The sequence below is a fragment of the Prionailurus viverrinus genome, chromosome A1, assembly GCF_022837055.1.
Source record: "Prionailurus viverrinus isolate Anna chromosome A1, UM_Priviv_1.0, whole genome shotgun sequence".
Lineage (NCBI taxonomy): Eukaryota > Metazoa > Chordata > Mammalia > Carnivora > Felidae > Prionailurus > Prionailurus viverrinus.
This window is the reverse complement of record NC_062561.1, coordinates 36,153,937-36,167,180: the sequence shown is the minus strand read 5'-3', so window position 1 is coordinate 36,167,180 and position 13,244 is coordinate 36,153,937. Positions and strand designations below refer to the sequence as shown.

The following is a 13,244-nucleotide window of genomic DNA, read 5'->3' as shown; positions in this document are numbered from 1 at the left end:
GATGAGAGGGCCGTACTCCATGCTGAACCTTTTAAAGTGGAGGAGCAAGAAGAGGGTGGAAAGAGGAACTAAGATCTTCCTTTCATGTAAAAGACTACCCTTGCTTCCTCACTTGTCATCCCTATTGACAGAAGAGTTGACCCGGGCTGCCATAGTCGCAGAAATTTAAGAGCTGAGCTGCGACATTCAAGGAAATGGAAATGTGATTAGGTTCTCGAAACACAGAATTGCCCAAGAAGTAAACTCCTTGTGCAATTTGGAGAGGTAATTCCGAATGAGATAAGAGAGGAAGGATTCTTCTGTAGCAGCATTGTCTGTGCCGTCAGATAAGCAGTCAAACTAGTTGTCCACGTTTGAGGTGTAGTGTGTGGTGAATGAACACATCCCTGTCCTTCAGCAGCTCTTGGGAAAGACCACATGCATTTTAAATGATCCCAGTTTGATCTAGTTTGAGAATTTGGGGTCACTTAGATTTATGTCTTTTCATTAAAAAAATTACCTAATCCCTATATTCATTTCTAAATCAAAAAGAGGTCAAACTAACATTATTAAAAAATCAAGTGGTTGGAGCACATGGGTGGCTCAGTTGGTTAAGTGTCAGACTTTGCCTCAGGTCACAATCTTGTGGTTCATGAGTTCGGGCCCGCATCAGGCTCCGTGCTGACAGCTCGAAGCCTGCTGCTTCAGATTCTGTGTCTCCCTCTCTCTCTGCCCCCGCCCCCCCACCTTGCACTCTGTCTCTCAAAAATAAATAAACATTAAAAAAAAAAAAGTAGTTTGAAATCCACCCTTGTATTTTTGTTTCTATTTTTTTCATGGTTAATTTACATAACATAGAATTTTATCAGTTAAACCACATTTAAGCCTACAGGCCTATGGTATTAAGTACACTCATATTTTTGCACAACCGTCACCACCGTCCATCTCCAGAACTTTTTCACCTTTCTTGCTGACACTCTGTACCCATTAAACACCAACTCCCCATTCCTTTCTTGCCCATATAAAGATCATTTTTTTTTAAAGCATTTCCCTAATCCTAGTGTACATGAACCTCCTACTTCTCCCTTAACCACTTCCCAGTGGTTGAAAGGTACATGTGGGGTATTTGGGTTGCATGTGGGAAAGGTGGTACCTGGAAAAGAGGTCTGAACATGAGCCAAGAAGTTTGTATGACTATGTAGGATCTACATAATATGAGATCTAGCTTGAAGGGATGATAATCTAGATAAGTATCAAACGCCCAGGTTAAAACAAAAACAAAAATATCCTACGTTCAGGTGTTTGTGGGATAGAAAAGAGCCTAAGCTAGTTGATTCTAGAAAATAGGCTAGTCAAAGAATGGAGTTATAATTAGGTAGACCATTTAGATGCCAGGATGATCTGGAATAGTAGCTGGGAGCATCTTTGATCTCCCAGGACTAAAGATTTAATAACTAAGAAATTGGGGAAATGACTTGAATTTTCAACTGAACTATCAGAGATGGGAACATGAAATCGGAAGGACAGGAGAACTACTTATCAGAAAGACCATATAATAAATGTTGAGTTGAACAAATAACTAGTATTCTACTTCCTCCTCTTTTACACACGTACACATACTCACACACACATTATTTTTTGACCGGAGATGATGTGTATAACTCCTTTCCTAGGGCAATGCTAATAAGCCCATAAGTGGCAGCAAGTCCGTGGTTCTTACGGCAGGAGAGGGGTAGCAACTTTAGTTTTCTAATACTGAAACAAAATGTTAATTGGAAATAGACATTGACACTCCACATTCTGGTTAGTTTGTTGCAAAAATACAAGATCCTGAGGAATATAGGCATGCTGTCATTGAGTCTAATTAAGATTATTATAAAATTCTGCTTCTTAAGCCTGAAATTCTCTCTCATTACGTTGGAATAATGGTCGTTTTTATGTCTGATCACATTTCTTCTCTCAGGGTGTAGATAATCACTCTGGCCATTTTGATGAAATTCTGTCTTTGTTTTCCTCACCCTCTGATACACCAGGGATGGTCTGCTCACTGTGTAGTATGGCATTCCTTCTTATCTGTTAGTTAATACAATTTATTGTTACCTTTTCTATTCCCAAGTTGCTTAGCACTGTGTGTACAAATACTAATAAGTTGGCTTATTAAGTCTTTCCATTCTACAGCATGCTAGATATCCTGAATTACCTGTGTCCTCATTTGGATTTAATCCTCCTTTTAAATTAGGAATGTACACTAAGTTCTCATTCTTTTTATAATAAGTTTTTTCCCCCTTTGGTACATTCTCTTGTGTATGCATTAGCATGCCATGCATTAACTTTTAGAGTCTTTGCTCTGTAATTTCTTTTAGCAGGGATATATTTTCACATGCTAACATTAGCTGAGGATATATGGGACTAGGTTGCACTGGGAAAAACAGTAGTTAGTAGAAAAATTATATTTTATGAGTACATGTATTATTCTATGACTGAGAAACCACAACATGTAAGAATTCCAAGGGTGCGGGTACTTACAGTGGGGAGACTTTGAGGATACATAATAAAAAAACCTTTATGATGTTTTTATGAATTGTGATGAACCAATAAAGATCATGTGACACTAGGCCTCCATGTTTTTTGGGCCGAATTTTTAACTGTTTCCTGATTCCTTTAGTTTTCCCTCTGACACCTTTCGTCCGTTTCATCAAAGCTCATGTCAGTTTGAAATTAAATTATAACAGTTAGCACCAAGATACGCATGACAAATAGACCTGACTGACTGGGTTATTTTTCTCCCCAGCGTACAGCTTATTAAAACATTTTGTTGAATATATGAATTTGAAGGATATTGATATTTTCTTTGGTCTGAGCTCCTGTTTTTCTGTTATCTCAGTCTTAGTTATGAGGGAGTGTTTACACACAAGAGGACCTCAAGAACATGATTTTTTTAGTTTGTGGTGCTAATACTTTTGAAATGAGCAAAATCGCTAAGTTCTGTGATTGCAAAAAGGTCCTTAGAGATGCAGCAGTTTTTATAACCTGTCTTGATCGGTTTGTTATTCCATATGGGAATAAAAAGGGAGGAAACATATTTTTTGTTCAACTCTGTTGACTTGGTTTTGAAGTATGTTTCAAGTTTTTTATAGACCGTAATCCCAGGACTTGAATGATTCTTCTGTACATGTAGTAATGGTTAAAAAAATAAAACATTAAAAAAAAATTAGATACAGCTCTAATTGAGGATTTGTGAAATAGTGAAATCCTTCTCCCTGTTTGTGTAAGACTTGAGTTATACAGAAAAGTCCTTCAAGACTATTTGTTTTGTGACATTGGTTACTAAAATAGAATGTCGGATAAAAAGAAATATGCATTTGTTTGCTACACTTTTGATGATTGCTGTAGTTGAAATAATCTATTCCTCAGTATTTTAGTTAGTGCATTAGCTGCTTTTCTTCTTCTTCTTCTTAGCCTGAAATTGCCAAGCACACATCTCTTTGCTAGTAAAATACTCTGATTAGTTATGGCAGTCATATATTAATATTTGAATAGAAAGATAGCCTGTTTCTCTGTTTATTTTCTGTGTAGTTAGGTACATAGTCATTTATTTATGTGCCTAGAAATACTAAAACCGGGTTTGACAGATCAGATATGACTAAAGCTATTTATACTATTAAGGTTTTCAATACCAAAGCATTTACTTTGACATTTTGCCAAGGGGGTATTGCCAACTTAAAAAATAATTCATTCCAAGTGTTCACTTTTCTTCTATATATTCCATATCTTCTGCCTTCAAGCTGCCTAAATCTTCTTTGAAATAATATTCTCCTATCACAGATACTAGTAGTGGTAACTCTTAGAAATCTATTTTCCTTTCCCAGCTATTAGATTATCCTCAAATTCTGACACTTGAGGTTTTCAGGTCCAGTCTATTCACAATATATTGCTGGGTAACTGAATCGTATTCGGTTAGCTACCATTTGAAGTAGTGATGAGTGAATTCTTAATTTTTCCCTTTAGGAACTATGTATAATTTTCCATAGTGTTAAATCTTGCTCATTGTACTCAGGAAACCAAGCATTTCTCTTTGCTCCCCAGGTCCATTCACCTTTCCACTTTCTCTCCCAGTGAACATGGACATCGAGGAAAAATTCTATCCAGTGTCAATGAAAACCTTAGGGAGTTATCTTTCTCTTAGGTGCTGGGTTGTAGACTACTTTCCTCATGGGGATTCCTTGCCTCGGAGGCTGCTCTTAGCCTTTGGTGTGGTGGTCACTGCCATTGTCTGAGAGCTGGCCACCACCTAGCCCTTTGTGTGACCATGGGCAGGTAACTCATAAACTCTGTGCTCAGGTTTCCTCATTAGTAGAATGAGGTAGTTAAACTTCATATTCAAGGACTGTTCTTCCAAAATCTGGACCTTATAAAATCTTGATACTTTTTATTAGCCCATTAGAACCTTGGCAGTTAGAAAGTAAGAAAAACAATTGCAATTAATGCAAATAATCTTGACTTTATAGATGTCTTCTGGCCCCCACCTTTTACCCTATATGAATTCAGACTGTGCTAGGCCTCAGTTGTCATTTCCTAAATACATGATATGTGCGTGCTTTTTTTTCTATAGTTGACTTGATTTTATTGGCTTCTCTGAATATCACAAAGAATGCATATTTAATCTGGTACATGTCCTTTTATCCTCTCAAGGCTAGTGTAATCTAATGAACAAAGGTAATTTACTGTGAACATCTAACGTGTACAATTTACTAGCATTTGTGCTAAATGAATAACAGGAAAAAATTGAAACGTGTAGTATTTTACAAACATAGTGACATGAGATACATTCCAGGAAGCACCAATAAAAAAAGAATAAACAATTACTAGTAGCATTCATTGACTTAGAATACTCCATTATGGAACGAGAAGCCTGTGGTGTTGCCTTTTGTGTGGTATTACTTTAGTGGAGACTAGCTGCTTACATACCGATAACTGAATATTCTAGAATTTTTTGCAGTGAGAAAACAATGTATGAGAGAATATGTGAATCTCATTCCTGAAAAAAGATCCCATTTTAATCAATCTGATTAGAACATAATGCAAAATGAACTGGAATAAACTGTATAACCATGTACCATGGAATTAGGATTTTTAATGGAAAATTTAGTATGAAAACAAAGATCCTGAAAGGAAATTTCTTTATAAAATTTTGCTATTTTTGAAACTTTGAAAATAGAAAAAGAATAAAGAGAAAAATGTAATTAAAAAAACACTTTTTCAGTTCATGGCTCTTGGCAACATAGAAAGTTTTGTCATCTTTGACTTCTTTCTGACATAAAACGCTCATAAAATGCGGCATATGCTGTGTTAGTGATCAGAACCATTTTTGAACAGTATTAATCTTCTGTTGGAAAAATGCCGCCTTGTACAACCTCTCTAGGAAATAAGATTAAACACAGACCTCTAATGGCAAAAAAGCTAGATCACAAGTACAGATGGCCCTAATAGTTGGACTTTATGCTTCAGAGTTTTGTCTTACACTTGAGAAAATCTAGTGTTTTAGTGAAAGTGTTTTTTAGAATAGCCTTAGAAGAGGAACTCTACCAGTGGATGGGAGGAGCCCAAAAAGTGTTCTCCTATTGGCTCGTGAGCTGTGGTTAGGCACTCTGATTCTTGTCCCTTACCTCCTTGTCACTGCGGAGGCTGAGAGAGGTGATTATCATCTATTGCCCTCTCACGGCCCGTCTTAGAGGTCCAGTGTGTCCCCAGGTCTTAGATGAGGGATGTAAGCCATGCTGAGGTTCGGTGGTGGGAGCTGGGGATGCAGGACCTGGTGGCAGATGCCAACCCCAAGTTCCCCTGTGAGTCTCTGCACTGTGTCATGGCTTATGTCTCACAGAAATGACGTGAGCAGAGGTAAATGAAATAGGACCTTGTGTATGAATTTCATTTCCACTAGACATCGTCCTTTGTTCTTATTCCTCTTGAATGCATCTTTATCATTGTTGCCAACATTTAGATATTGCTTCATCAGGACCTTTGTATAAGCATCTTTACTGCTATCACACTGATTTGAGGCAGTCTATTAGCTGGCTTCATTGTATTTGTTCAACCTTACCTAAAAACTTTTTTTTTTCGTGGTTAAGATTTTATCCAAATCAATCTGTTTGGCTCATGGAGTGATTATCTGATTTCTACTGTTGTTTTTTTTAATCCTTTTGTTCTTTTCAGAAAGCTTTACTGCTTCATATCCTTTGGTCTGTATTCTGCTTACTATTTCAGTTGCATCTTTTCCCAATCGTCCTTTGGCTATGTAGTAATAGAGAAGAGAGGAGAAAACCATAATTTCATTGCATTATGGGAATGCTGATACGTTAAACTCAGTAAGAGTCTAATTTGTCATTTTTATGGAAAGGCAGAATTAGTTAAAATTATTTCAGCCTCTGATTTGGAGGTTGAAGTGGTCAAGCTTACTTGGTTATCTCCCCCTCCCCCACTTTGTTATTTTAATGTGACACCTAACATATTTTGAAACTAGAGGAAGGAATATTGGAGAGGAAGTCTTGTGATCACTGTCTTCAGATCTGCTGCTTGAAGTTACTTGCCCTAAGCATTCTTTTTCTCACTGTGATTATGGTGATAGCTGTAGTATGAGTACTGATGAGAATTATGCGAGGGAGTGTAACAGAAAGTGTTCAGGGCATGCCTAGTAGATGGTCAGAACATGCTTAAAATTATTAGTTTCTTTAACTTTTTTTCTCTAAATAGGCTAGAAAATTTTTCAGAATGTCAAAGGAAATTGGTGTTGAGAAATGAACTGATTAAAAAAAATGCTGGATTTTTTTTTTTTTTTTTCCTGATGAAGGTAAAAAAACAATGTACATTTTCTAAAAAGTAGAGGATTGCCATTTGGTCAGGATATGGAAAGGAAGTCTACTAACATAATTTTTATTAGCCTTCATCTGAAAATTGTAAACCTTTTGTCTCATTTTGTTAACTACTAGGAGTAAGGTGACAAATGTGTCATTTTTGGTGGTAACTGGAAAAATCTATGACAGCGAGTGGACTAACTGGTAGGACTGTGCCCTGTATCTCCATTCCAGGTTTCTCTTTTCCACATCTGTACATACAGCCTCCTCCTGGACATGACTGTGTGGATGTACAAGAGCATCTCAAGCACAACGTGTTTAAAACTTGAGTATTTAAACATGTTTTTCATTTCTTGATGAATGAAATAAACACCATTATCATCTGCCTGGTTGTCCCGAGTGCCCTTCTCTTTTTCCCTTTTGTGTGCAGGTTCACACATACAAACCTACATCCCACAGATATTTACTGAATACCTGCTATGTATGTTTCAGACCATACTCTTGGTGCTGAGGATATAATGATGAACAAAGTTGCTACATTTTAAAACACTTTTTTTTTTTGGAATGAGGGGAAGAAAGACAAATGGTAAATTGATAGTATGCCAAGAGTAAGTGCTTTGGAGGAGAAAAATAGGTATCATAATGGTGATTGGGAATACTGGGTGGGAGTTGCTATTCCATATAAGGCAGTAAGGGAAAGCAGGATTCTTTTGCTGCCTTGTGGTGAAGAGATTGCAGTCAGTCAAACCAGGAGGTGGGCGATGAGTTGAAGGCAGTTATGAACCAGGTGAGAAAGGATGGTAGGAAAAGCAGTAGCTGGGGAGATGGTAAGGAGTGCTTATCTCAAGGAACATTTTTGAGTTAGAGTCAACTGGGAAGTAGCAGAAAACAGGATGACTTCAAGCTTTTTGAGTTCAGCAGTTGCAACAAGAACATTCCCATTTTTTTGAGATGAGAAGAGAAGGTGTGGAGGGTGTGTGTGTACATGTGACGTTCAAGGTGCCCCTTAGACATCCAAGTAGAGATGTTGAAAGTAGACCCCTGGGTATTCACTCTGGAATTCAGGAGACAGATGTGGGCTGGATTCTCCTTTTGGAAATCATCCCTTCTGTCCATCCCAGTTTCTGCTGCTTCAGGTGAGGGCACCATTTTTTCTCCTTTGGATTTCTGTAACTCCCTCTGTCTTGACCTCCTACCCTCGTACTTTTCCACTCTTTCCATAGCCTGAGTTTTTTTCTAAAATGCAGTTATTTTGATATCTGTCACACACTTAAATCTCAGTGGCTCCTCATTGTCTGGAGGATAAAATCCAGACGTCTTAACCTGGCTTAAAAGGTTTTGCGTGATGTGGTCCCTGCTACTTTCTGGTGTCATTTACTTCTACTCAATATTCTCTGTTCTTACTATTCTCTCTTCTTTCTGTACCCTTCAAGTTCTTGCACCTTTAGATCTCCAAATACTATCCTTCCCTTATCTGATCCTTCCTCCTCCCACCCCAAAATCTTCTCTCCTACCTAACTCCTTTTCTCCTTCAAGCTTTTGATTAGATATTTATTACATGAAGACTGTCCCTGATAAGAATGGGTTATGGGATTCTTCTTTATTTAGCTTTGGTTTCTAATAAAATGTTACATATATATCCATGCATTGTAATTGGCATTTGCTTTGAATTTACTGCTGTTGGTCTTTATTTATTTTTTTAAATATAATTTATTGTCAAATTGGTTTCTATACAACACCCAGTGCTCATCCCAAAAAGGGCCCGCCTCCATTCCCATCACCTACTTCCCCCTCCCCCCCCCCCCCCCCATCAACCCTTAGTCTATTCCAGGTCCTTAAGAAGAGTCTCTTATGGTTTGCCTTCCTCCCTCTCTGTAACTCTTTTTTTTCCCCCTATTCTGTGAGGTCAGGATGTCTCTATTTTGTCTAACAGTGTATCTGTATTGCCTAGCACAACCCCTATTAATTGGTGCTTAATATTCATTTGAATGAAAGTATAAGCGAAGTTACTGCTGATAAGCATGTATGCAAAATTTAGTAGTTTTTATATACCAGCCATAACTAGTTACAAACTATAGTGGGGAAAGGTAGAATTAACCACTCCCTCCACTTCCCATCCCCATACTTAAGAATATAATTTGGATTTACTTAGGACACCTAATAGTAACAGTGAGTATATAGGTTGCCTAGGAAGATCACTGTGGTAAGTTGAATAATTATAAACACATGTCATGTTGATGACTAGGAATTTTGAAAAATTGTCAACATATCAAATCTCCTTGAATCTATTTATAAATGCCTTGCAAGTCAAATGCAATTCAAATGAATTTTATTTTTGGAACTTTTGAATTACTCTAAAGTTCATGTAGAAAAATAAATGAAGGAGAAAAGGAAAGAAAATGTAGAAAGGGAAAAATGATTTGAACATTCAATTAAAAAAGATATATCATGCAGTGCTTAAGACAGAATGATAGTTGACCAGGAGTAGTACTTAGAGCAGTGGAACAGAATGAGAAACCCAGAAAAACAAATGTGGGATAAAAGTGTAATATAAAATTGGTTGAAAAAGATGATTATTAATAAAATGATAGAGATAATTAATATTTAGAAAAAATATAAAATTTGATCCCTCAAACTATGTAACAAAACATATAATAGGCTTTTTTGATAGAAAAATAACATAATGTGCCCTCTTAGATGTTTGAAGATTCTTTTAGAAGCTATTTCCCCAGTATTAGTGATTTATTTGTACATATCTAACAAACACTGCTCCATTATTCTTTGTTATCAAGATCCTAATTTTGTATGATTGGCCTTGACCGGAAGAGCTATCCATGAACACAAAGGAGAAGGAAGATGATAGGATGTTACAGATCTTAATTTTGACTATCCTATACCTTGCTGTGAGGACAGGTCATAGATTCGTGTTTAGCATGATGCTTATTCTGTTATTCTTTTACTAAGGAGAGGGAGGCTAGATGCATTTATTGATTTTAAAACACTCAGATAATGTAAGCTAAGTATCAAATTTTGACTGTTTTTATAGATATGGAAAACAAATAATAAACCATCTACTCTTCTGGTTTAGTATGAGCTATATTTTTAAATAAGCATGGTATATCAGACATAAAATAGCTGTGTGTGTTTGCTTAGCACTCTTTGAGCTAACTTCTTAACTTACCCTAAGTGTAAGTCTGTTTATTTCTGTAATTGTGTCCTGCATACTGTTCATATGAGCTAAGTGTTCTCATTGTTATGCCCAATGGTATTGGTTAAAATAATGCAATCAGTTTTATTTTTAGTTTTTCTGTTAGACCTTCACGTATTTACTCTTAGTTTTTCTAGCAGAAAAACCACCAGTGCCTATCTGAAACAGGCCTTGGGATGTCTATTATTTTTATATCCATGTTCTTTAAAAGATTTGTATCTTTTTTGTATTCTTTGATAATAGTTCACAAACTGTCCTTTTGCTGCTGAATGCCTTACTGACATGGATCTATCCTTGCTTTTACAGAGAGAAGAGAAGAGGAAGATTTGGAAGAGAAGAAAGCTATTAAGAAAAAAATTAAAGAGCTTAAATTTTTAGATTCTAAAATTGCCCAGAACCTTTGTACGTATCAAACTTCAATACTGTTACATTAGCAAAACACTGGAGGTGGTTCCTTTAAATTATTTCTTTATGACTTGTTTTTCATTTTATGTTATTTTAATATTTTATTATTTGCATAATAACTTCAAAGATAATTCATTTAAGCAAATGATGGGTTAAATTTTTCAAATTATAATGTACTTTAGGAAAAAAGCTAAGGAAAGGATTTAGAATGCATGTTATATAGCTGAAAAAAAAAGGCTATCCTTTGTCTAAGCATATAAATAACAAGGAATTTGGGTGACAACATCATATTTTAAAAAATAGTAGTGGATTATTTCTTTTATACCTCTGAATCTCTATTATTTTTGATACTTGATCACACACAAAAGAGGTTGGAATATTAATGGAAATTAGGATGATGAGAAAAATGAATTCCATTATCCCATCTGAGCAGTTCAAAGCCTTTCCTCAAAAGTAATGACTGGAAATATTTTAGATTTAATTACTGTTACAGGAGCTAAATACTTAGCATTGAATTGTCTTTCTGACTGAATTACTATGGGAGAAGAGGGCAAAGAGTTTTGCTTCTAACTCATTTCTAACTGCAACTTAAATGCATCAAAGATAGTTTGCTTGGAACTGAGATAATAGGATATGTATGTTATTTTCTGATGTTATGAGAGGGATGCAATGTGGAGAATCTAGAGGCATGAAAAGTTAACATGGCTTTTAGTCTTCCTTTCAATTATTACATGCCTCAAGAGAGCTTTTAGCAAGTATTGGAACAAAAATTCTTTGGTGAGAGGATAAAGATCCATGCTATTGATTAAAGAGGGAATTATGTTAGAGGCAGTAAGCGTGAAAGACAGAGTTGACATTCCTTTTGTGAAAGTTTTGCGATCTCCTTTCTTTCCTGTTTACTCTGACAGAGGGCCACCCCTTTTCTGCAGTGTAGGTATGCCAAGATCCACATGGATAGTGTGTAGACGTTAATGCTATTGGCCAAGATATTGCTCTCTGTTTCTGGGGCACAAGTTGATACCTTTGAAGTTAGATGTCATCATGTGACTTGCTTGGGCCAATGATAGTATAAGCGGAGATGAGATAGCTTTTGTGGTGGAGCATTTATTGGTGGTGTGAGAAACTCCAGTGCCCTTTCCCCTGCACCCAGTATGGCAGTCAAAATCGTGTCTATCACCCTGATGAGAAGATCACAAGTATCAGGGCTCTGTCTTTCTGATGTGTAATGGACATGTAGTCTGAATTAGAGATAATTTACGTGTATGTGTATGTGTGTGCATGATTAGACTACTGAGATTTGGGGGACTGTTACATGATACAGGCATTTCAGGGAATTTTCCCCCTTAAAGGAACATTGTCTGGCTTCAAAGCATTATTAACTTAGATAATGACAAAAAATTATATTCTCTGTGATGTGAAAAACATAGATTTTCTTGAAAAGTGTCTATGACCCATATTACAAATTCCTAGTCTAGCCTCTAAACAGCCTTGTTAGGGGTCCTGGAGAAGTACCAATTCAAATGATTTTTTTTTTTTTTAATTTTAAGGGAAAGAGAGAGAGGGAGTGAGCAGAGGAGGGTCAGAGAGAGAGGGGGAGCGAGAGAATCCCAAGCAGGCTCCGCACAGTGTGGAGCCAGATGCGGTGATTGACCTTAGGAACTGTGAGGTCGTGACCTGAGCTGTAATCAAGTTGGACACTTAACCAACTGTGCCATCCAGGCGCCCCTTACATAGAATTCTTTTTAGATGAGTCAGTCATAATAAGTTAGCTTAAATATCTATCTCAAAGTTGAATAATTGACTTTAGTATTATTTATATATGACAGAACATGTGCTAAATGGGATTTCAAATTTAATTGCATTGGTTAATAATTATTGATTACCTTTCTCTGTTCTAAATTTGGCCCTTTAATCTTAACTACAACCCTATCACATAGGAAGTAGCATTGATGTTGCAGATGGGTATAACCGTTCAGTGACTTGAATAAGGTTGCCTGTTTTGAAAATAATAGGTATAGCATACACTATTCCTGTTTAGAGATAACAGAATCACATTTTCATGGAGAAGGATATTGTTTGTCTTTTTTGCTTTAGCTGAATATATGGAAAAAAATATATATATATATATTCTTTTAATTATTAAACACATTTTAAAGTATAATATTGAAAAGTCCAGAATTTATGCCATTCATATTATGATGTAATCCATTCCTGGATTATTCTTGCCCTCTCTGATTGTAGCAAGTGTTATGATTTAAGCTTTAAGAAGCTTTAGCAACCTATAATCTTGACCATAATTATAATCTGATTCACAGCTGTTTTTTGTCTTTGAAATTCAGCCTTTTGAGATACTGAGTTGTGGGAAGAGTCTTGTGATAGGACAAGACAGAGTCTTGCCACTTAGAAATCTGCAATACATTCTCTTAGATTTCTCTTAACTGAAATATTTGACAGAATTTTGAGGAAAGGATGTAAAATCTACTCTCTTATTTACCTATTTATTCAAAAGTGTGTTAGGTTCCCTATGTTTGAGTTCATAAAGGTTTTGGCAGAGACCCTGCGCTGAGCACAAAAGAATTCCAGGCACTCGAGGATCAAGAGAGCCCTCAGGAGTTTTACAAGGTTCATATGCTTTACCAGATTTTTGGAATATTAGAGCTCTAAAGGGAGGAACCCTGGAATCTATGAATTAATGTAAAGATTTAAATATTTATAAGTTCCCTTGAAGAAAACATGTGTGACTGGTTCCAAAATCTGCACACTTTACATTTCTTCACTGAACTCAAAGCTTCCAGTGGGAC

General features: G+C 36.3%; 1 protein-coding gene across 2 annotated transcripts in view; it reads left to right on the top strand.

The window, feature by feature from the left end:
- DIAPH3 (diaphanous related formin 3) overlaps positions 1-13,244 on the top strand; it is a 504,348-nt gene that overhangs the window by 209,318 nt on the left and 281,786 nt on the right. For both annotated transcript variants that reach the window (XM_047871375.1, XM_047871365.1), the window contains exon 18: positions 10,345-10,440. In XM_047871375.1, the coding sequence (XP_047727331.1) occupies positions 10,345-10,440 (96 nt within the window). The remainder of the gene's footprint in view (positions 1-10,344; positions 10,441-13,244) is intronic.